Source organism: Cervus canadensis, chromosome 21 (genome assembly GCF_019320065.1).
Source record: "Cervus canadensis isolate Bull #8, Minnesota chromosome 21, ASM1932006v1, whole genome shotgun sequence".
Classification (NCBI taxonomy): domain Eukaryota; kingdom Metazoa; phylum Chordata; class Mammalia; order Artiodactyla; family Cervidae; genus Cervus; species Cervus canadensis.
In genome coordinates, this window is record NC_057406.1 from 19,396,487 (window position 1) to 19,420,281 (window position 23,795).

Here is a 23,795-nt window from a genome sequence, read left to right on the forward strand (position 1 = left end):
TGACAGGGGATGAAATGGTTGAACGGCATCACCAACTCAATGGACATAAGTTTGAGAAAACTCCGGGAGTTGGTGGACAGGGAGGCCTGGCATGCGGTGGTTCATGGGGTCACAAAGAGTTGGACATGACTGAGAGACTGAACTGAACTGAGAAATCATTTAAATGAAACTGGAAGTCTCTTGTGAAAGATGACCTCAGAAGGAGAAGCTCCTTTAAGAGTGAAATGAGTGTGTCTTTGCATTTGTTTCTTTATTTACCCTTGACTTGGAGTTTAAATGGGAATTTCAATAAAAGGGATTTTTCTCTCGTTTTCTGCTGAACCCATAAAAGGAGAATAGCAAAGAAAACATAAGCTGTCTCTTCTGGTTTGCACAGCTGGCAGCTGGCAGTTCAATATAATAACCTGGAATAAAGGAGAAACAATGGCAAATTTTAGTAGGAAAGACTGTTTGTCTTCAAGACTCTTCAAAGCATTGTCATGGAGTTGTGTTTAGAGAAAGGATAGGAAGCATTTAATAACTCTTTTGAGAACAAGTACAATGAAGCCAGAGGCAAACATCCTTCGGCTGACATCATCCGTCAGCATGTGATGCAGTATTTACAGGTCTGAGTTTTATCTCCAGAGCAGCTGGTATAAACCTCTACAGATTTCCTCAGTGGCAATATTGCTTTCCACACAGATAGCATGGGAGGAAGATTTTTCTTTGCAGTTTTCTTTTGGCCCAGAACAACAAGGCTTTTTCACCACAATGGTAAGATATTGGACCTTGGCACTGGGATAATCAAGTTTATACCCTCAGTTCAGTTCAGTCGCTCAGCTGTGTCCGACTCTTTGAGACCCATGGAAGCACTCCAGGCTTCCCTGTCCATCACCAACTCCCGGAGCCTACTCAAAATCATGTCCATTGCGTCGGGGATGCCCAGGAAATAATGAACTGGGTATCTGATCCATCACATTGAATTCCAGATTAGTTCTTTTTAAATTTATTTTTAATTAGAGGATTACTTTACAGTGTTAAGTTTCTGCTGGACAGCAACATGAATCAGCTATAAGTATACATATATCCCCTCCCTCTTTAGTCTCGCTCACACAACCCACATCCCACTCTGCTGGCTCATCCCAGAGCACTGAGCTGAGCTCTCTGAATTATATAGCAGCTTCCCACTAGCTGTCTATTGTACACATGGTGGAGTAGATATGTCAACGCTGCCCTCTTAATTCATCTCCCCCTCTTCTTCCCCGGCTACGTCCAGAAGTCCGTCCTCTACATGTGCTTTGCTATGCCTACCCTGCAAATAGGTTAATCAGTACCATTTTTCAGATTAGTTTTTAAAAAGTAAAAGGATAGGAAAAATTATCCTGCAAATGTAATGAGGCTTTTTTAACATGCTTTATTCAAAGGCCATTAAATGTATGAAAAGAAAAACTTTTTAGTAACCTTGAAAGAATAATAATACATTAGATTCCAAAAGTCTGTTCATACAACGAAACATGTACCAGAAGTTATGTACACCTTAAATCAGATTATGCTGCTTTTTGTATTCTTCGAAAACTATAAGAATTCCATTAGAAAGTAACTGACTTCCAAATATTGAGGCCAACCCTGAGACAGCCTTCTAGACCTTCCTACATATTTCACAATAAGCTACTATCTCTAAAGCAAAAGTTCCCAGCACACTTCTCACATTTCCTGCTGCTACAGGGCTCCTGACCTGTTTCCTGTTGATAAGTTTTTAAGAGCCGTTCAATATCCTCAGGAAAAGAAATAGCTCATTGTGTACCCTGGGGAACTCAGATCTACCAGGAAAGGTCATGTTCCTCATTTGACTTTTCCCTGCAATTTCTTCAGAATTACCTAAATGCACAAGAATCTAGAAAATAAGTCTTCTCGTGTTGGAAAATCCATTCACAGGGTGCTACCCTCTCTGATTTTTGACAGAAAATTGTTCTCAGAAAGTTGTATTTTCAAAGTCATGTTATGATTATTTCCAATTTTTAAAATTAAAAAAAGAGAGAGAGAAGTTTGTGGAAAGAATAATGTGTCATATTTCTTCCTGTTCTTTTAAAATATTTTACTCACATTATGATCAGTACTGTGGATTTTGTTAGGCTGAGAAGGAATCGAGGAAAGGGTTGGAGAGGAATCGGCTCAAGAATTAGTAGAATTAGTTTCATATGAAATTCTCCAGGCCAGACTACTGAAGTGGGTAACCATTCCCTTCTCCAGGGGGATCTTCCCAACCCAGGGATCCAACCCAGGTCTCCTGCATTGCAGGCAGATTCTTTACCAGCTGAACCACAGGGAAACCCTTTAATCTATTAATAAATGTTAAATGAAAGCTATTCAGTGAATTAAAGTCATCGTTTTAGCAACACATACAATTGTTGACTTCCCTGGTGGCTCAGATGGTACAGAATCTGCCTGCAAAGCAGGAGACCTGGGTTGGATCCCTGGGTTGAGAAGCTCCCCTGGAAAAGGGAATGGCAACCCACTCCAGTATTCTTATCTGGAGAATTCAATGGACAGAGAAGCCTGCTAGGCTAAAGTCCATGAGGTCGCAACAAGTCAAACATGACTGAGCTGAGTGAGTAACACACTTTCAGTAAAGATTTAACATTTTCTATCTCATATAATCAGTGAAGTTTTAACAGTATTTTCTATCTTATATAATACGCATTTTATTAAACAAATCTGTTTGTTTTGCACATTTAATGCTAGAAGTTTGGAAAATGCATAGGAATAAAGTGTGGTTTCTTTTTTTCCAAAAATAAATAAATAAATGCTATTATTTTTCCTTCTTCCTCATCTAAATTGACACTTCCCCTTAGGTTGCAGATTTGGAGAGAAAACACTGTTCATTACCCACTAACCAGGCAGCTAGGCCCGCTAAAGCAATGACATTTAGAGACATTTGTCATCCACGCTGAACCAGTCTGTAGTTGTGTAAGATGCCAGGGGTCAAAACTGAACATGTGCTAATTTTACTCAGTTCACAAAATCACCTGACTTTCTTCATGAGGCAAGGTTTGAATAATACTTAATTGCTTAACTAAAAGCCTAATCCCTGCCTCTTGTTATATGCTTATTATATTAACCATGTTCATTAAACATGTGTACTTGTCATAGAAAATATTTTGTAATATCCACAGGTCCCTAGTGGAGGGATCTCTGCAATTTGTTCACGAAAGAAAGTTGGTTTTTGCTTGCTTTCATTCACCCATTTTTAAAAAGTAAATCCCTTCTCTGCTTTGCAACATATTTTTAATATCCCTTACATTATATATTACAATGTAGATTATGAAACTAATTTCACATGTACCTCATTTCATCTATCAGTAACACCCTGAGAAAACTGTAAATATGCCCACTTTATGCCTAATGAAATAAGCTTTGTGAAGTAAAGGGATTTGTCTGATAATAAATTACAATAAGGGGTTTTTAACTCTCATTTTATGACCACAGATGTAGTTCTTTCTGCACGACACAATAAATTAATGCAAAATTTGTTCAACAGTGAAGAAATTTCCTAGCTAGCCAATGGAAAACTGAAGGGAAAATTCGTAAGAAAGAAATCTACAATCAATGATTGATAAGTGGCACAGTATTAGGGGAATAAACACAACCATCTTCTCTTTATTGTGTATTTGTTAATTTTACATCATTTCACCATGAGATGGATGTTTATGAAAAATAAAAGTGAAGCATCTCAGCTTCCACTGTTGAAAAACAAAGAATGATAACAGATTATCCCTTCTAGTGTTAAACCCCTAAAATTGACTTCTCTCTAAGCCAATGAAGTCAGGGTGTCGTGCTGGTGTTATTTGGAATTTCTGCTACATGTGTGCATGTTGTTATTCTGAGCAGGGGACACCTGCACAAGAAGCCAGCTGTGTGTACCGATGTCACAGTGTCCCTTTCATTTGCCACGATCTGATTAGATAACTTACCCTATCACAATTCAGTTGACTCATCCTTAGCCGTATGCTGAAGACATACACATAACTAAAAAGATTTAAAATTCAGTATGTTAAAACTATCCTCCTGAAGACAGCATGCCTCTCCCAGACTTCTTAATTTCCTCAAATAATGAAATAATCAGTACTATTGCAAAAGCAACTACAAACTCTTAATAAGACACATATAACCACAACATTGACTGCTATCATATTTTGTGGAAGAGCACCCTGAAGTTGAGTTTTTCCCTAAATCATAAGTCCATTCTAAAATCACCAACACTTTCCATTATTTATATTCATTATTATTAAATCTTCAGTACCTGGGAGAGTACATGACTTAGCGACTAAACCACAGCAACACCTGGAAGGCATTCAGTTCAGTTCAGTTCAGTTCAGTTCAGTCCCTCAGTCATGTCTGATTCTTTGCGACCCCATGAATTGCAGCACACCAGGCCTCCCTGTCCATCACCAACTCCCGGAGTTTACTCAAACCCATGTCCATCGAGTTGGTGATGCCATCCAACCATATCATCCTCTGTCGTCCCCTCCTCCTCCTGCCCCCAATCCCTCCCAGCATCAGGGCTTTCTCCAGTGAGTCAACGCTTCGCATGAGGTGGCTAAAGTACTGGAGTTTCAGCTTCAGCATCAGTCCTTCCAATGAACACCCAGGACCGATTTCCTTTAGGATGGACTGATTGGATCTCCTTGCAGTCCAAGGGACTCTCAAGAGTCTTCTCCAACACCAAAAAAAAAAAAAAAAAAAAAGCATCAATTCTTCAGCGCTCAGCTTTCTTTATATAACAGGGACTAAATGGACAGAAATAGGAACTGGACCCACACTAGGCCAGGTGCATATAGAGTCTAGAGTTGTGTTCTGCAGAGCAGAAGCTTCCAGCTCTCTGAAGGGGGCCTGCAGTTGCGGTTGTAGCTGGAGAACCGTTCACCTCCACCTCTGGCTCAGAGGCTCATGGAGACTCTGCACCTTCACCATGGCTGCAGCTTTTTCACAGGCGCATCGTCTCAGCTCTCTGCAGTCCTTGGAAAAAGCCTTCCCATTGAGGATGGTCACACAGTCCCTGCTTCTCAGGTTGGTCAAATCTATCATAACCTCAAACCTCAAAAAAGAAAGAAAAAAGTTATTTTATTATAGTTTATTTCTAAAATAAGTAAAGTACATAGGGAGGGTCCTAAGCTAGATAAAGTTATAGAATAGACACCCAGAATGAGTTTACTGAAAAATGGGGTCACCAGCCTCTTTCCTCTCAGCCCTCAACTTCCACATACATTCTAGGGGCATCAGGTCACTCAAAACAACAACTATTTCTGACTAAAATTAAAATACATGTTGTCATCCAACGTATCATATGATTTTACTGCCATCCGAAAAATATCTATCTTCTCTGTGACTCAGTTTATTTAACTGTAGAATAAAAAATAATCACATTGAATATGTACTCTCTCCTGGAAAAATAAATCTTATATAGGTATATAGGGGTTTCCCTGGCAGCTCAGATGGTAAGGAATCAGTATGCCATGCAGGAAACCCGGGTTTGATACCTGGGTTGGGAAGATTCCCTGAAGAAGGGAATGGCAGCCCACTCCAGTATTCTTGCCTGGAGAATTCCATGGACAGAGGAGCCTGAGGGGCCACAGTCCATGGGGTTGCGAAGAGTCAGACACGACTGAGCAACTAACACTTTTCACTATAGTTATACAGAAAGATGTCTGCTCAAACATGGTTTTAAATTGTTATATATTTTTAAATTAATTTTTATTGGAGTAACTTTGCTTTACAACATTGTGTTAGTTTTTACTGCACAGCAAAGTGAATCAGCTACACACGTGTGCGTGCTAAGTCTCTTCAGTCATGTCCGACTCTTTGCAGCTCCATGGACTGCAGCCTGCCGGGCTCTGCTGTCCATGGGGATTCTTCAGGCAAGAACACTGGAGTGGGTTGCCATGCCCTCCTCTAGGGGATCTTCCCAACCCAGGGATCGAACCCACATCTCTTACATCGCCTGCATTGGCAAGCATGTTCTTTACCCACTGAGCCACCTGGGAAACCCAAATCAGCTATATGCATATCTATATCCTTTCTTTTTGGATTTCCTTCCCATTTAAGTCACCACAGAGCATTGAGTAGAGTTCCCTGTGCTATACAGTAGGTTTTCATTAGTTATCTATTTTATACATTAGTATCAATAGTGTATATGTGTCAATCCTAATCTCCCAATTCATCCCAATTCACCCCTCCTGTTCCCCCTTGATATCCATATATTTGTTTTCTATGTCTGTTTCTCTATTTCTGCTTTGCAAATAAGATCATCTATACCATATTTTTAGATTGCACATATATGCATTAACATATGATATTTGTAATATATTTTGATGATATAGATATTACATTTACCAATCTCGGAGAATATACCATACTCATTCCTATCTAAATGCACATATAAGTAAAACTAATTTTTGATAATATAATTGTTTATATTGTAAATCCTCAGAGACTGTATTTTGAAAAACGTACTCCCCATTTCATTGCACAGAAAACCAAGAGATCTAAGGTTTTACTTTATCTCTAGGTATTGACAAGTTGTAGAGTTGTGTGACCTTACACAGGTCACCATTACAACCTGGGCTTCAGTTTATTCATCTGTAGCAGAGCTTCCTCTCTCTCCCTCTCTTTCTTGCTCTCTCTGTGTCAATGAATCCCACTGGGCCTCTCTCACTGATTTATGAGCCATTCGGAGAGTAAGTACTATATTCTGTATATATCTTTGATGTCCTCCTACACAGTATCTTGTCATTCAAGCAAAATCTATTAAATGCCTTTCCCACGAAATGTGCTAAAGGCTTACAGTTTGGAGGAATAAGGGGTTCCGTCCATCCACAGCCAGGCCTTGCCGCTGCCATTTCGGGATAGCCCTGTCCAATAAGAGTAGAAAAACTCAGAGTAGCTGTGAGGCATGGCAAACTCCTGTGAAAGGCACACAAGAACACCTTTAGCTTTAGAGATGTTGTAATATACCCATGGAGATGCGTATATATCGGCTGGCTTGCACTTTTAATACAAGAACAACACATGAGTCCTGCCTGCGTAACTAATAGGACATTTACAAAAAACAGTGTTCATCCTGAAATCAGCTAATTTGCCCAAGTTACAGAATTATTTTGTCTTAGGAAGCATGGACTGAATACTGATGTGCTGAAACCAAGAATCACATCAGCCAAGATTTAGAAATGATCCACTATTTTCAAGTCACAGGATTAAATAGGATTGATATAAAAAAATGCGGGAGACAGATTTGGAGACATCTGGGAAATGGAAGAATCTGGAAGGAAAAGTGCAGGAATGTGAAGTAATCTTCACAAATATACGTGACAGGGACTGACCAGGAAGGAAAAAAGAATAATGCAAAAAAATAGGTAAAAGAGGAATTTATAAGGATGATTTATGTCTCAGATAAAGAAGAAAAATGTTTCATATATTTGTATATATATTTTTGTGTATTTACATATGTAGAATTCCTTTTCTACTGTCCATATTGAAAAATGTTTGATTATTTCCAAGTATTCTCATTCTTTAACATGGAATGTATCTAAATCTATTATCTATTATAATTATATATTTTTATGTCTTTTTTTTCAACAATACTATGAATTCCTTAAGGACATACACTTAATTTTATTTATTTTCACATTCTTAACCCCTCAGATAATTAATGACACATAATGGTTCAATAAAAGATTATCAGAAGTATAAATGAAGCTATTGCTAAGCAACAGTCATAGAACAGGCATATCAAAGGAACTGTAGCTGAAAATATTATCACCAAATAAATCGTGACCCCTTTATGTTAAAATTTCTATAGATAAATCATATGAAAGTGATTTAAATATATATAAATATACAAAGTACATGAGAGAAAATTACTATATAACTTTCATAATAATATTTCCAACCACTGAATATCATGTTCTTCAGTGGTATATCTGAATCCTCAGTATATGCTGGAGGTGGAAGAAACAAAGAGAATAAGAAAAATTAACAGAGTTTATGCCAGGTGACACTGGCTTGGCCAAATAAAGTGTCTCATTTTCTGCCTAAACTAAGCCATCAAGAAAGGATGAAAAAGATTATTTTAGTAGATGAGAGAAACTGCAGAGTTTCATTCATCACAGATTTCAGGAAGTGGAAAGGAATTAAGATGCAACTAGAAAGACATTCTTCCCCAATGGCTCAGCAGGTAAAGAATCTGCCTGCAATGCAGGAGGATATCCAGGTTCAATCCCTGGGTCGGGAAGATCCCCTGGAGAAGGATATGGCAACCCACTCCAGTCTTCTTGCCTAGAAAATCCCATGGACAGAGGAGCCTGGTGGGCTACAGTCCTTGGGAGTGCAAAGAGTTGTAAGTGACTGAGCATGATGCACAAAGACAAGTTTATAGAAAGATGTTAAGAGTTTGCAGACTTAGTTGAGTATTAATTTTAATTAAATAACTCTGTTGATAAACTACTCTGTGCCATGACCCCTGCTGAAACAATGATAAATAATGGTCATACTGCTTGAGGAATTTAATTCAAAGTCAATAACAAATGTAAGAGAAAAGGGAACAACCACAGCATTTTAATAGTGAATTTGAATTGTATGTACCTATCAATAAATGCCAATTTTATTTTCATATTTTCCTTGACAACTCTATGTTAGGGTATAAACTCCCAGAAGGCAAGATATTTATTTGCAGATTATGGAAATGATTTAATTACATGGTTTTCAATCAAAAGTTTTGTCACTTTCACAGAAAGACAGGAAGTGCTATTTTCGTTCCTCTGGTATGGCACCAATGTTGCTCCCTTCTTGCTGCTAAGTCACTTCCAGTCATGTCCGACTCTGCAACCCCATAGACATCAACCCACCAGGCTCCACTGTCCCTGGGATTCTCCAGGGAAGAACACTGGAGTGGGTTGCCATTTCTTTCTCCAACGCGTGACAGTGAAAAGTGAAAATGGAGTTGCTCAGTTGTGTCCGACTCTTAGCAACTCTATGGACCGCAGCCTACCAGCCTCCTCCATCCATGGAATTTTCTAGGCAAGAGTACTGGAGTGGGGTGCCATTGCCTCTTACATAAACCAAAAGAGGTTAAGAAATTGAGACATTCTTTATTTGAATCCTGACTGATGGTGAGTTTGAAGGACTTTCTTTCATGTTTCTAAGGGGTGGATATTTGTGGAGATCGTTCCACAAATGATGACCACAGAGTATCACTCAAAGCAATAAAAATAAGATTAAGCCTTGATTACAATAAATGAGAGAATCTGTGGACCTTAATTGCTTAGAATCTTTTTATTAAATTAATTTTTATTGGACTATAGTTGATTTACAATATTGCGTTAGTTTCAGGCGTACAGCAAAGTGAATCAGTTATACATATATCCACTTTTTTCTTTTTTTAGATTCTTTTCCCATATAGGTCATTACAGAGTACTGAATAGAGTTTCCTGTGCTATAGAGGGATTTTTATATATAACAATGTGTATATGTTATTTATTTTATATATAACAGTATGTATATGTCAATCCCAATACCTCTTTCTGAGAATACTTCAAACACTCACCAAGCCTCAGGACCTTACCAGCACTTCCTGTGTGTTTATCTTCAGCATAGTCGAGTTCTCAGCAATGCAGAAATATTCACAGCCCTGCCAACTCTTACTTTCTTTATAGAATTGGTAGCATTTGTCCCCATGCCATTTCCATTTTTCTGGGCAAGGGCTACATCTGTGTTCTTAAAAAGAAACCAAATTGAGTGAGTTATTTCCTACCCTGTCTTCCTTCTCTTAAAATCACATAATATTTGATGACCCAAGAAACAATTGATTCTATCTCTCTCTTAGATATTTAATTGCCCAGGCAATGATAATTACAAATGTTTACTGAATACCCACTGTACACCAGGAATTATAGTTGGGTTTACAGCAGGAACAAAAACAATATAGTGGGAGTTAGAACAGACATGATCTGCTTTCATGGGCAATGGATTCTAGTTATAAATGGTTAGAACTTCAAATTTCTTGCCCTGTGTAATTCAGCATAAAGAAAAGTATATTCAAATTCATAAAGAACCTTTTCATCTGTTCAGAAACTCAATATGCATTGGATTTGAGAAACCATTGAAGTTTCTATAATTTTCTTCCTCAATATCCTCTTATACAGTAGTACAAGGATTTGTTAATGAAATATATAGCAATTGGATATGGATTATTTTCTCACTCAAATACAAGTAAATAAAACTTTAGAAAAAGACCACATAAATACTAAGCCAAGCATGAATTAAACCAGCAAATCTCCATGGGTCAGAAGTTAAGATGGACATCAAAGTCAGAGAAGTAAGTGCACAGACCAAGGGTGAGATGGACTGAGTCGGTAGTGACTATAAATGCAAGAACTAGGCTCTCAGAGCCATGGTCTAACACCTATGTGGGCACATGGCCCTAGGCCTTTAAGAGTTGGGTATCTGAAACCAAGTCCCTTGTGGGTATGCAGTGAGATGAAAATCCCACCATTCCACAAAAATATCTTTACTTTAAAAGCAATCCAGTGTCAAAATGTTGACATCTTAAAATCTAAGGTCAACACGCAAATGGTTATTATATTCTTGTTTGTATTTTTCTATTTGAAATATTTTATAAGGTAACCCTGTATTTCATTTACTTGTAGTGTTATTTTGGTTATTCAGAGTTAACTGTACTTATTATTTAAAAATGTCTGAACTTGATGAATCCCATCCTGTACTGTAACACAGACACAGTTGAATTACATGATCTTGATAACTAGGGATGACCTGGCTGTTCAAATCCTTTATTAAGTTTGTCAGATGACTTGCTGAATAATACATGCTTCCCAGGTACACTGATGGGAGAATCAGCTCTGTATGGATAGATGTGCTGAGATCAGAGAGCAGCTCAGTGATCAGGACTCACCTCCAGTTTTGTTATAGAGCTCACGACAGAGTTTCTCAGCCACGTGATGCAGAGTTTCTGCAAGTTTCCTGTTTTGGGTTCGAAGAGATTGCAGCTGTCGGGAGAGATTCCCCAATCTTTCCTCCTTTTGCAAAATGCTGTCTTGCTGAGTATTGGAGAGCTGGTATAACTGAAAAACTAAACCAAATTACCAAGTGAGGCTGGACAGCTTATTTCTTCACCTTTATTTCTATTGTCTACACCTGGGGAAAACAAAACAGTACGTTGTTTGAGATCCCAGGCTCTGAGATCTCATATTGCCTACATTCAGGTTTGGACTCTTTAATAAATTGCATTGCCCTGGGCAAATGAATTTCTCTATTTCCTTATCTGAAAATGTAGAGTTATAATAACTGTTCCCAGCTTCAGGGATAAATTCCTTAAACATATTTACTGTTCAATAAATCTTTCTGTGTATACTGTCAAACCATTACTCAACCTAAAAGTATAAATAATTTATCTATTAATCATTATATTGAGCATTGACAATGTACCACATGTTTTTATCACATTCATAGTAATATTATCATTTTTATATTTTATAACTTTGTAAACTGGGCTCAGTGGGAACAAGTAATTTTCTCAATATGACTAGGCTAGAAAATTTCAACTTAGCTTTAAATTCCAAGTTTCTAAATCTAAGTAGAAACATCCTTCATGAATCATGAGAGTTGCTTTATATCACTGAAAAGAATATTGTTTGCAAAACAACAGTTATATCAAAATTGGGGAGCCAGGGGAGAAACATTAAAATTAACATTAAATTTAAAATTAACATAAAATTGACATTAAAATGTGCTTTTATTGTTGACCACTTTCTTCAACTGTTCAGGACATATTGTTGTAGGGTCCCATCTGTTGAAATAAATTTATCCCCTTTCTTTGTTGAGTTTTAAACTTTATTCTTACTAGTTTGAAAATTAAAGACTTTTATACATAAATTCTTCTTTATTTGATTTCCACAAGTCTCTGCAAAATGATTCTATAACTTCTTGGACTTCTTCATTACAATAGTGTGTGTATGTGTTAGTCGTGTCTGACTCTTTGCAACTCCATGGACTGTAGCCCACCAGGCTCCTCTGTCCATGGAATTTTCCAGGAAAGAATACTGAAGTATTCCAGGAAATAGGTTGCCATTCCCTTCTCCAGAGGATCTTCCCGACCCAGGGATCAAACCCAGGTCTCTGGCATTACAGGCAGATTTTTTACCATCTGAGCCACCAGGGAAGTCCCCCCTTTTTAAAATAATATTTAATATTAAATATTATAGTGATTAAAGACTTGGTCTATTCTCTGTACCTTGAGGAGGTTGGATATAAATTAAATCTTTCCCTCTGCATGGCCCACCGAGCCATAAATGCCAGAAACAAAAATCACTGCGGCTGTGTAGTCTTTTGTGGAATGGAAAAGGGCTGATGTGTACATCCATTAAAAATTGCTGATGTTAAATATCGATCAATAAACAGACAAAAACCTTATCGCACACAGAATGTAAACGTTTAGCTGGAAAGTGATTGTGCATTTTAATGCTTCTTCCACTAGACTCATCATTTATAGGGTTTCATCCGAATAAGGACTTACTCACAGGCTCCAGAATCAAAGTTAAAAAAATTAATAAGTATTTCTCATCCTAGACAAACCTTGAAACCAGGATCCTCCCCCAAGTCAGAGTGCGGACTTACACACAAGCCCCAGCGCGGCCAGGCCAATCAGCAGCCCCAAAGAGAGAGTCAGCAGGATCAGGGCCACTGGGCGCCAAGCCGAAGAGGGACGCCGGCGCTCTGCAGGGAACGGAAGCAAAGACAGGGTTTCACTTTTTCTTCCTTTTGGATCTACATCAGTAGCAAGGGAGTAAGAGGACTTGGTTCTGACAGGTTTCAAGGTCTAGATACCATTTCCTCGGTCCTGGGAAATAGTAACAAGGCTCCAGGCCAGGCCTGACTTAATCTCTGCTAGATTCTTTCACAAGCCCCGCCCACTTCTACCTTCCTCCTCCACTCAGTCCTACTTTGCATTGAGTCAATCTATGCATTACTGTTAACCTTCTTTTTGTCAGAATTAAAGTCGCAAGAGACAATCACGAAAATGCCTTAACAAAGAACAATGTTTCACATCATCAGAGAAGAAGTATTGTGTTGTTACTTTTTGCAAAACACTCCCTTTCCCAGTTCGAATAAGCAAATTACGTATCAGTAATGAGGCACTATTGGTAAAGAATCCTCCTGCCAACGCAAGAAAAGCGAGTCTGATCGCTGGGTCAGGAAGATTCCCTGGAGGAGGAAATGGCACCCTACTCCAGTCTTCTTGCTTGGAAAATGCCATGGGCTGAGAAGCCTGACGAGCTACAGTCTTTGGGGCAGCAAAGAGTCAGACACAACTGAGCTACCCACGATGAGAAGTTATTGTTTTACTGTTTCTTTTTGGAATTTCTTTGTTGAAAGTCCTTCTTATTTTGCTTGTTCATTCATTTGATTTTATAGCTCCAAAAATAGATGATAAATGCAACATGATCATCAGTTTTTGAATGATGGATTTAAGTAATCTCCACCTTGTACCCATTAAGGAATGGGGGTGGGGGGGGGGACACACTAGCCAGCATCTTTCCCTTGCCCACATCCCACAAGCTTGCCTTCTGGTGATTGCATAGGTTCTGCTGAGTCAGGGATAAGCGCATAACCTTGTGAGGTCAGCTGTCAGTCTGAATAACTAGCAATATCTGACTAGGAAGACCCACAGTCAGATGCAAAAATCCTCTGGCATTGTGATAAAAATTAAAGGGCAAACTCGCAAACCCTGGTCTCTTTTGTGACCTGTGAGTTTCACTTCATTGGGAATTCAAATTAGGTTCAAAGCAGAAAGATTAAAGACATATAAATTCATTTCCTCTTTAGCAAAGTCCTCTGCATGATAACCTTCAGAAACAGAGATTTGTACTATGCATTATTTCCAAGTGGGTAATGATCATTATTAATAGTAAAGATAGTATAGAAGTAGAAAATATGATCAATATCCTCTGAGACTTATCACCAAACAGGGAAAATAAAAATCAGGATCCAGACATTGATATATTTTAAAATGTGAATCCTATTTTAATTTTATAATCATATCTTTTCACAAAAACTTTCAATGGTGTCCATTATTTTTAGGATAAAATCCATTATCACTTTTCCTAAAGATAGATGGCTCTTTTTAAAAAGTGGGCATTTTATTATTGTACTTCTCAACTTAAAAACTTGGGAAGACCCAGAAGAATCGGGTGGAGAGGGAGGTGGGAGGGGGGATCGGGATGGGGAATACATGTAATTCCATGGCTGATTCATGTCAGTGTATGACAAAACCCACTACAATATTGTAAAGTAATTAGCCTCCAACTAATAAAAATAAATGAAAAAAAAAAAAAAAAAACTGCCAGTAGGGGGAATTCCCTGGTGGTCCAGTGGTTAAGAATCTGTCTGCCAATGCAGAGGACACGGGTTTGATCCCTGGTCCAGGAAGAGCCCACGTAAGTGGGGCAACTAAGCCTGAGAGTGTGGCAACTACTGAAGCCTGGCATGCCCTAGAGAGCCTGTGCTCTGCAACAAGAGAGGCCACCACAGTGAAAAGCCCAGGCACCACAAGTAAAGAGTAGCTCCTGTTCAGTTCAATCAGAGAAAGCCAACACCCACCCAGCAATGAAGACCCAGCACCAGCCAAAATAAATAAAAATTAAAAAAAAAAACACACCTGTCAATAGCTTTATTGCACTTATAATAAAATTCACAAGCATCTTTTTCATCTGGAGCCTGTCTAGGTCTCTCATCCATTTCTGAACTATCCTCCTCTCACTCAAACAGTCTAGTCACAGTGACCTTCTGTTTATCCTTGATCCAAACCACTGTGTCCTTGTCTTAGTACCTTTTTATTAGCTCTGTTTATACTCCTGCATTAGTCAATCCTCAGGTGGGTTACTGGTAGCCTACTTGCAATGCAGCTTCCCATTTAAATGGTGCATCCTTGTAAGATGTCATTTGGAGTTCACCTCTAGCATATCATCACATTATGTATGTATGTCAAAAAAAAAAAAAAAAAGATTACTAAGTGCTATTCCATGGCCTTTCCTTTCTTTTGTCTATTTCCTCTGCTTGAATGTCCATTGCATTAAAACAGTGTTCTTGTCGGGACTTCCCTGGTGGTCCAATGGTTAAGAATCCATCTTGCAGTACAGGGCACACAGGTTTGATCCCTGGTCAGGGAACTAGGATCCCACACACTGCAGAGCAACTAAGCCTGGGGGCTGCAACTCCTGAGTCTGTGTGCCACAACCAGAGGGTCCGTGCCTGCAGTGTAAGATCCTATGTGATGCCTGGGTGCCACAACTAATACTTGAAGCATCCAAATAAATAAGATAATACAAATAATAAAAACAATGATCTCGTCTATCTTGTTCACCAATGTATTTCCAGCACTGAAAATAGTGCCTGGCCACATAAGGGCTGAATACATATTTGAGGGTTTCCCTCACAGCTCAGTCTATAAAGAATCTGCCTACAATGCAGGAGACCCAGGTTCGATCCCTCGGTCAGGAAGATCCCCTGGAGAAGGGAATGGCAACCCACTCCAGTATTCTTGCCTGGAGAATCCCATAGACAGAGGAGCCTGGCGGGCTGCAGTCTACGGGGTTGTAAGAGTCAGACACAACTTAGCGACGAAACCACCACCACCACATGTTTGAAGGAGCAAATGCATGAAGGGTGAAATTATGAAAAACTAATATTACCTAAACTATGCAATTTTTACAGAGGCACAGAGCATTGTCTATCATTAAGCTTTACAGGTTGATATTTTATTTTTTTAATCTATTGACTTTTGAGCAATATTTCTGTCAGCAGAGGGCAGACTCAGCTAAATTCATCTCCTGGCCAGACTGGTTTCTAGACACTGACTTAAGTGACATTCTGAAGCATAAGCAGATATAGCAGAGATTTGCTTTCTCCTCTGTTTCCTTCAAGCGGCTGGTCTATCTGGTTTGGTCTAAATTTTTCTGGAAATTGCTAGCTACTCATGACAGCATCCTTAAGGATACCTCAAATCAGCAGAACATGAAAGAGTAAGATCAGAGACTGAATACAGATTGAGCTAAACATTCTCCCGCAAACCCTATGTCTCTTTAAAGTTCTATATAGCCTATATAGCTCAAGAAAATTAACCAGATGGATGTTTCTAGATTCCAGAGGCAAGTATATATGTAGACCCACCACCATGGTAGCTTTATTTTTCTCTCATCTATTCAGTTTAGTCATGTCCGACTCTTTATGACCCCATGGACTGCAGCACGCCAGGCTTTCCTACCATCAAATATACTATATATCCTATTTACTTGGGGTAGCGAGGAGGAACTGTGGGAGAAGAACTGACCCAGCACTAGGAAACCAGGCTTCCATGATGGAGAGACTACAGTATTGAAAGTTTTACTTATTTCTTTTCTTTGAAGCTATTTTTCCCTCTAGGTACTTTTCTTTTCTAACTGAATTTAATTTTCCCGAGTTTTGTTCCAAGCGCCCTGATCATAATGAAGTCTCTCTCTCTGGGGACCACTCCCACCCTAAAATAAGAAAAATAAGCTGCCTGGAGGTGCTTCAGTTTGGCTTGGCTTTATTATGGCTTTATTTCTTGGAAGACAACTCCGATGCTGTCTCCTGAGGCATGTTTAGAAAAAGGTGTGGTCAGGCCAAGGAATGATACCAAACATCCCTAGGAATAATAAGATATATATAGAAAAAAAACACCTCTTTCCTGTAACCTCTTACTATAATATGCTATAAAAAGCTGTAGTGCTAAGGTCAAGTTTTGAATAAAAATCCCTTTGTAGTTACAAGAAATTTTATGGATGAAAGCAGTTGCCTTACTTGAACAACTGCCCTTCATTAGCCATCAAGGAAGAGTTTGTACACCTCCTCTCCCAGGGCCTCCAAGAAATAAAACAGCACTGCTGAACGTAGACTTTTTAAATGCTTCTGAAATAAGAAGGGTCCTAAAAGCTTGAAAAGACACAAATAATTGAAATAATTTGCATAAAGTCACATTGCAAACTGGGCTTCCCAGGTGGCTCAGTGGTAAAGAACCCGCCTGACAGTGCACGAGATGCCCGTTCGATCCCTGGGTTGGGAAGATCCCCTGGAGAAGGAAATGTCAACCCACTCCAGTATTCTTGCCTGGGAAATGCCATGGACAGAGGAGCTTGATGGGCTACAGTCCATGGGGTCACAAAAGTCAGACATGACTTAAACATTAAACAACAATTTATATGTCCAATCGAGTTTCGTTTCTGAAATATATTTCAAAGATAATATTACTATTAATGATAATTGCTAACATTTTTTGAGTTACTGAGATAAATACTGTATAGGAATTAATATCATCCATCCTTACAACTATGTTATGAGGTAGATACTATTGTCATCTCAGTGTTACAGATAGGCAGCTGAGTCCTAGAGAAGTTAGTAAGGCAATTAATTAATTAGAGGCTAGTAAGGCAAGGGGCTTCCCTGGTGGCTGAGAGGTTATTAAAGTGTCTGCCTGCAATGTGGGAGACCTGGGTTCGATCCCTGGGTCAGGAAGATCCCCTGGAGAAGGAACTGGCAACCCACTTCAGTATTCTTGCCTGGAGAATCCCATGGAGGGAGAAGCCTGGTGGGCTACAGTCCATGGGGTCGCAAAAAGTCGGACACGACTGAGCGACTTCACTTTCTTTCACTTTCAAGGCAAGGATACATAGCTACTGATGATAGTACTTATTGAGTGTGTTATATATATTTTAGTGTTTCATTTGAATCTCCTAATAATTATTCAAGAGGGCACTACTTTAAACTTTTATTTGGATAAGAAAATTGCAGTGCCCAAGAGCTGCTTAATTTTCTTACGGTTGCACAGCTAGTAAATGATGGAGCCAGATATGCTATCCAAGCATTCATTCTAGAGCTGAATGTTTTTTAAAGGTGATTTTATTTTGTTATTTATTTATTGGCCAAGCAGCATGTGAGATCCTAGTTCCCTGACCAGGGGTTGAACCGGTGTCCCCTAGAACTGGAAGCACAGAGTCCTAACCACTGGATCACCAGGGAAGTCCCAGAGCTGAATATTTTAAATCATTTCCCAATCCTCCCAACAAATCCCACATTAATATTTGCCTTTATAAGGGAGCTCCATATGGAATTACAGAAACCCTAGCATTTCCCCACTTCCAACTTTTCACGTCTGTGTTGTGAATAACTTAATAAGAGTCACCTTAAATTCATATATTTTCTACTCTACCACCAAGGTGAGCTTACTAAATTTAAGTCTCCCTCAAGGTTAAAATGTTCCTCGGCTATAAAAGGTCCTCCATAGAAGAACACCACCCCCCCCCATTACTCCCTCCCTTTGAGGACCACACATTCTTCAGACCAACAGTCTACCTTGCCATCCTGTTTGACTCTGCTGATGATTCCCAAAATTGTCTGGATCTAAATTCCAATCTGACATCTACGCCTGATCTCTTCCCTCTGTAGTTTTGTCTTCCTTCTTTTTCCCATGAATATCCTGCACCGAGCTAGCTCTTATCTCTGTGCTTGTCTTTCCACATGTGGTCATCACTCTGGAAAGGCCACCCAGGGCCAGAGTTGCTCTTCCTGGAAAACGTGAACTTAGACTTACAGACTAGATCAAATGTCACCTTATTCAAAGATACCCACATGTGTAAACACTGTCAGTAACTTATTCATTGCTCTTTGCTTCCGCGACTTCCTACATATGTTCAATAGCAGTACATGACATGCTCTTCTAATCAGCAATTCAGATCATTCCTTCCACTTCTCCAAGCACCTAAAAATAGAGTCTCCCCAGTGCCTACCGTAATGTTTGACTTTTAGTAGGCATGAATTAAAGATGTGTTGAAACAGTTAGAAGTGGTTTATGCCATGACTCTTTTTCTACACAGTTTTTTCTTTTATTTATGTTATCATGGAGCTCTTTGCTTTTTGGGGGGGAGGGAGGCTGCAGAGCATATGGGATCTTAGTTCCCCAACCAGGCATGGAACCCAAGCACCCTGCATTGGAAGAGCAGAGTCTTAACCACTAGACTGCCAGAGAGGTTCCTATGCCATGTCTCTTGAATGAAGGGTTTGTGCTGTGGTTGAGGAAATGAAGCTAAAAATCTTGGAAAAATTTAAAAAGACATTATAATTAATATGAGTAAGGGAAAAGTGGAACTTGAATTTAATAAAGGTTCTCTGCTTACTATTATTTTCTCCTTAAACACAAATACGTTTTCACATTTTTTGATAGGGTTATATTTAGGCAGGAAATCTGATCCATAGTTATTTAATTCTCTCTTTCTGGTACATTATTACTGGGAAGTGCTGTAATTGCACCTCTTTCCAATCTGCAATTGAGTTAGAATCTCCTACACTGTAAAAAATAATTTTAGAAAGCACTCATACAACCCCACAAGACATTAGCTCTAACATTTTACCTTTTCTCTTTATAGCCAGGCTCCTCAAAAAAGAAGACAGAAAGGGGGAAAAAAGGAGTGAAGAGAAAATTACTTAAATTATGTATTTTCTTTCTTAACTAGTAGTTCCTTTCAAACCCCTGCTATGAAAAATGACCAATAATCCCTTTTGCTTCCTATTTCTAATAAATTTGTTTTTAACCTTCCTCTTGCTTGAACTCTCTGCTGTATTGTTTATTATTTTTAAAATTTGCTATTTATTACCATTGGCATGTCCATTTCTCTCACAGTTAGTGTCTCTTGGCATCCTAGAAGCCTCTCTCTCCTGCTCCACATCCATTACTGTCCGTCACTCATTGTTAGTGGGTCCTACTGGGTCTCTTTCTCAGCCTGCCCTTCAACTATATTCCCCAAGATTCTCTCCTTGGCACTCTTCTTCTGTATTTTGTCTTACTTTGTTATCATTTTACACTCCTCATTGATCTCACTCAGAAAGTTTAATCCCTGCCTAAAAGCCATCAATTCTCACGTGTGTTGGGTTGGCCAAAATGTTGGAGTTCTTCTGTAACATCTTATGGAAGAACTCAAATGAACTTTTTGGTCAAGCCTATGGGCTTCCTTTGTGGCTCAGTTGGGAAAGAATCCAACAGCCCCTGGAGAAGGGAAAGGCTACCCACTCCAGTGTTCTGGCCTGGAGAATTCCATGGACTGTATAGTCCATGGGGTCACAAAGAGTCAGATACCACTGAGCGACTTTCACTTCACTTCATACATGTAGCTCAGAATCCTTACCTCAGACCCACATGCAATACATACAAGTGCCGTTAGGCAACTCCAACTGCTTGTGCCTTCTCTTACAAGCATGTCATACTCACACTGAATCCATCATCTTTCCTAGTCCTTCTGTAGCTTTCTTAGTTAATGGGAGCACCATCTACATAATGTCAGATGGAACCCATTCAGCCCATGTTCTCCTCTTCCTTGACTTCCCCCTTTGTAACTGGTCACCAATACTTTAAACACTCACTTCTCAATATCTTTCATATCTAATTCCTCCTCCTCATTCCCACACTACTTTAGCTCAGGTTCTTCTCACCTCACCTTACTTTAGACTAAAGTAAAAGCTGGATATTAGCTCATCCAGCTTCATATTCCTTCAAAACACCCCCTCCAACTCTACCCCTTAACCATAATATATTTCATTCTCTGTAATACACAGTTTCGTAAGACTGCCATGGCTTTCCTCTTATGTGTCTGGCTGCCTGTAGTAACCCCTGCCCCTGCCCCTTAAACCCTCCCATTTCTGTTCCCATATCACGAGAAACTTCTTAAAGTCCACTCAATGGTCACTCCCTCTTTCAAATCTTTCCTGATCTCCACCCTTACCAGACAGAAATGACCAATTCCGCTAGGAGAGCATGCCCCATCACAGCACCGCATCATACTTGCTGTTCACTTCACAACTTTCTTATTCTTTAAATTTCCTCATAAGCAGGGATCATATCATATTTGAAATTATATCCTCAGTACTTTGCAACATGCTTGGCTTGACACGGACCTCAAGCATAAGTTTAGGGAAAGGAGGTCTGAGAGTGTCTTTCACTTTTATTTTGTATCCTTTGAATTATTTGGCATGTTTTAAACACAAATGTAAATTTTATATCAAAAACTGAAAACTAGAAAATAAGTTAATATGTATAATTAATTTTATTCATTTTAAAGAAAATATTAAATTTTCCCAGGCATAATTGTGTCACAATCTTAAATTGAATCTGAATCTTCTGCATTTATGAAAAACTCCCAGAGTAGTTGTTACTGTTATTTTTAGCAGCAAAATGATATCAGATCTGTTTTTCTAGTAAATAATGAGGCTTCTATTGTGACATTCCTCTAAATACTTGCATTATCATGAGATGGAAACAAAATATCAGACATGTAGGGTAAGACAACTATTATCAGATGTTTGCCTGCAAGACACTTTGACCTCCACTCCTCCTGCTTCAATTGCCATTCTTACAAAAAGGCTGCCAGATGTTTCAGCTGGTGTTTTATCCTGCTCCACCCCTCTCTCCACCCTCTAACCTCAGCAGAACTTACTGGTACACCCTGTCCTGATTATGCTGATCACTAAGCCTTGTGTGAGTTCCCAGCTCTAGTCAAAGGTGAAAATGAAGCTGTATACAAGCGACTTGAAACCACAATCCTAAGAGCTGACTCTTCACGGGATTTGTTGGAGGAACATACCATATCCTATTACACATATCTGGTGGCTACAGAAACTGACATCCCAAAGTTATCAGTTTGTTTCATATCAAGGAGGCTGGAAATTTCCAGGATCTAGTACCAGAAACTAGATACTTTAGTATAAATAAATCAATGAATAAAATCTAAAAAGCTGCCACAAGAATCCCAGGTGGCACAGTGGTAAAGAATCCACCTACCAAGGCAGGAGACATGGGTTCAAACCCTGGGTCAGGAAGATGACCTGGAGAAGGAAATGGCAAACCACTCCAGTATTCTTGCCTGGAAAATCCCATGGACAGAGGATCCTGGCAGGCTAGAGTCCAAGGGGTTGCAAAGGAGTCAGATACGACTGAGTGGCTAAATAACACCTTGTAGTATTAGAACCTAATCCCGTCTCTACTACAGTTTGAGATCTTTTTACCAGGACTCAGGTCACATTTCTGCCTTGGATTATCTGAGTTTTCTAGGAAATAGAATCCTTCTTCTCCAGACTGAGAAAAATATATATGTATAAATGTGTGCGTGCTAAGCCGCTTCAGTTGTGTCTGACTTTGTGTGACTGCATGGGCTGTAGCCTGCCAGGCTCCTCTGTCCATGGGCATCTCCAGGCAAGAATACTGGAGTGGATTGCCATTTCCTTCTCCAAGTGATCTTCCTGACCCAGGGGATCGAACCCACATCTTATGTCTCCTGCATTGGTAGGCAGGTTTTTTACCACTAGCGCCACTTGGGAAGCCCGTATGTATGTATAGTTACATATAAATGCAAATATAAATATAAATATATATATATACATTATGTGAAAAAGTGAATTATCAGAAATCGCATAAGATATAACTAAAATTACTTTCACAATTTAATCCAATCATTTCAATAATATTCTAGGAGTCAAGAGAACAAAAGGGAATGAGATGGGATATAATTACAACTTCGGTCATTATTTATATCACCAAATCATGGAATTTCAGAGGTGAGGGGATGTTAGAAAGCATTTGTTTTGATCCCCTCTCATTTCACAGATAATAAAACCAAACCCCTGATGTTGGCGTGACTCTCTCTGTGCCTCACAACTTCAAGAAGCAGAGTTATTACAACAAATTATCAGGGTTAGCGTATCTGCTTGGAAACGCCTCTCTAAAGCCGTGAGTTCAAAACTAGCAGAAAGGTAGCCTTTATCAATCTAAATTTCCAGATCAGATCACAGATGGTAACTAAAACAGCATCGGATCTGACCTTCACTGGGAACACAGGAAGGAGGAAAGACATTGCTCTAACTGTCCATTCAATCTCACGTTTGCCTGTGTGCTACACAAAATGGTAAAAGCAACACCCTCAAGTGCAAACCACTCTGCCAGAGACAGACTCTTAGAAAAACCTCCGTGCATATACTGAGTTTAATTTTTTCACGTGTTCATATATGTGGCATACAAGTTGTAGTTAAGTGCACAGATATGCACCATTGTAAATCACAGAAACATTTTCTCTTTTTCCTCCACTTCGTACCCTCCTAGGCTAGGAAGCTGGTACCCTGGCTCATCTCATGCATTTCTCAAGGGTCTGACCAACTTGGACGACGGGTACCTGTATGGCCACGCTCTGGCCGCTGGGATGTAGCCGAGGCTTGAGAACGCAGGCTCATCGTGGTGTCTCCATCAGCGTCCAGCATGTCCCGCGTGCTGCTGTATTTGGCCAGCATCTGGATTCCTGCACCGGTGACCGTGGGCTGCGGCTGGATTTCCCCAAGTGAGACGGTTCAGAGGCCGAGGCACTGAAAGGCATGCCTGGGGTTCTCCTCCGGGAGCGAGAAGTAGGGAAGCCTCCGACTCCAGTTCCTGCTGCCAGAGGCCCGGCCCCTGTCCTGTGAACTTGAACTCTGATTGCCAAATCCGTCAGGCCGAGGGGAAACAGCGTGTGTTTTCTATTTGGGCGGTCTCCGTCTGAACAATCATCCGAGGGGGTGCCCTTCTCGGCTCTCTTTTGTTTATTTGTTAGTACTTCCTGTGTAACTACAACCTAAAAAAGCGGGCAAGAATTTACAATCGCCAGCAGGAAGGTTTCCAGCAATAATCCCAGAGGGACCTCACAGGGCTCTTATTATCCATC

General features: G+C 39.6%; 1 protein-coding gene across 2 annotated transcripts; it reads right to left on the reverse strand.

Annotated features, from left to right (window-relative positions):
• Positions 1-4,651: 4,651 nt before the first annotated feature.
• Positions 4,652-23,574, reverse strand: CLEC1A (C-type lectin domain family 1 member A). 2 transcript variants are annotated; one of them, XM_043441134.1, is made up of 6 exons: positions 23,274-23,574; positions 12,664-12,762; positions 10,943-11,119; positions 9,596-9,747; positions 6,821-6,939; positions 4,652-5,074 (listed from the first exon to the last, which is right to left on the reverse strand). In XM_043441134.1, exons 1-6 carry the CDS (start codon positions 23,386-23,388, stop codon positions 4,900-4,902), a joined length of 837 nt encoding a protein of 278 aa, XP_043297069.1. In that variant the 5' UTR covers positions 23,389-23,574; the 3' UTR covers positions 4,652-4,899. The 2 variants fall into 2 exon arrangements, with proteins under 2 accessions (XP_043297069.1, XP_043297070.1); XM_043441135.1 differs by lacking the exon at positions 12,664-12,762 and having other exon boundaries at positions 23,274-23,569.
• Positions 23,575-23,795: the final 221 nt, after the last annotated feature.

What these genes read in the sequence shown, in the direction of transcription:
- CLEC1A (XM_043441134.1), bottom strand. Translation starts at nt 23,388, where the DNA reads ATGCTGGCCAAATACAGCAGCACGCGGGACATGCTGGACGCTGATGGA. An exon ending in GCCAGAGCGTGGCCATACAG is followed by an intron (nt 12,763 to 23,273) that starts GTACCCGTCGTC and finishes CGTTCCCTGCAG; the next exon opens with AGCGCCGGCGTCCCTCTTCG. An exon ending in GCTCTATAACAAAACTGGAG is followed by an intron (nt 9,748 to 10,942) that starts GTGAGTCCTGAT and finishes TTTCTTTTTAAG; the next exon opens with AACACAGATGTAGCCCTTGC.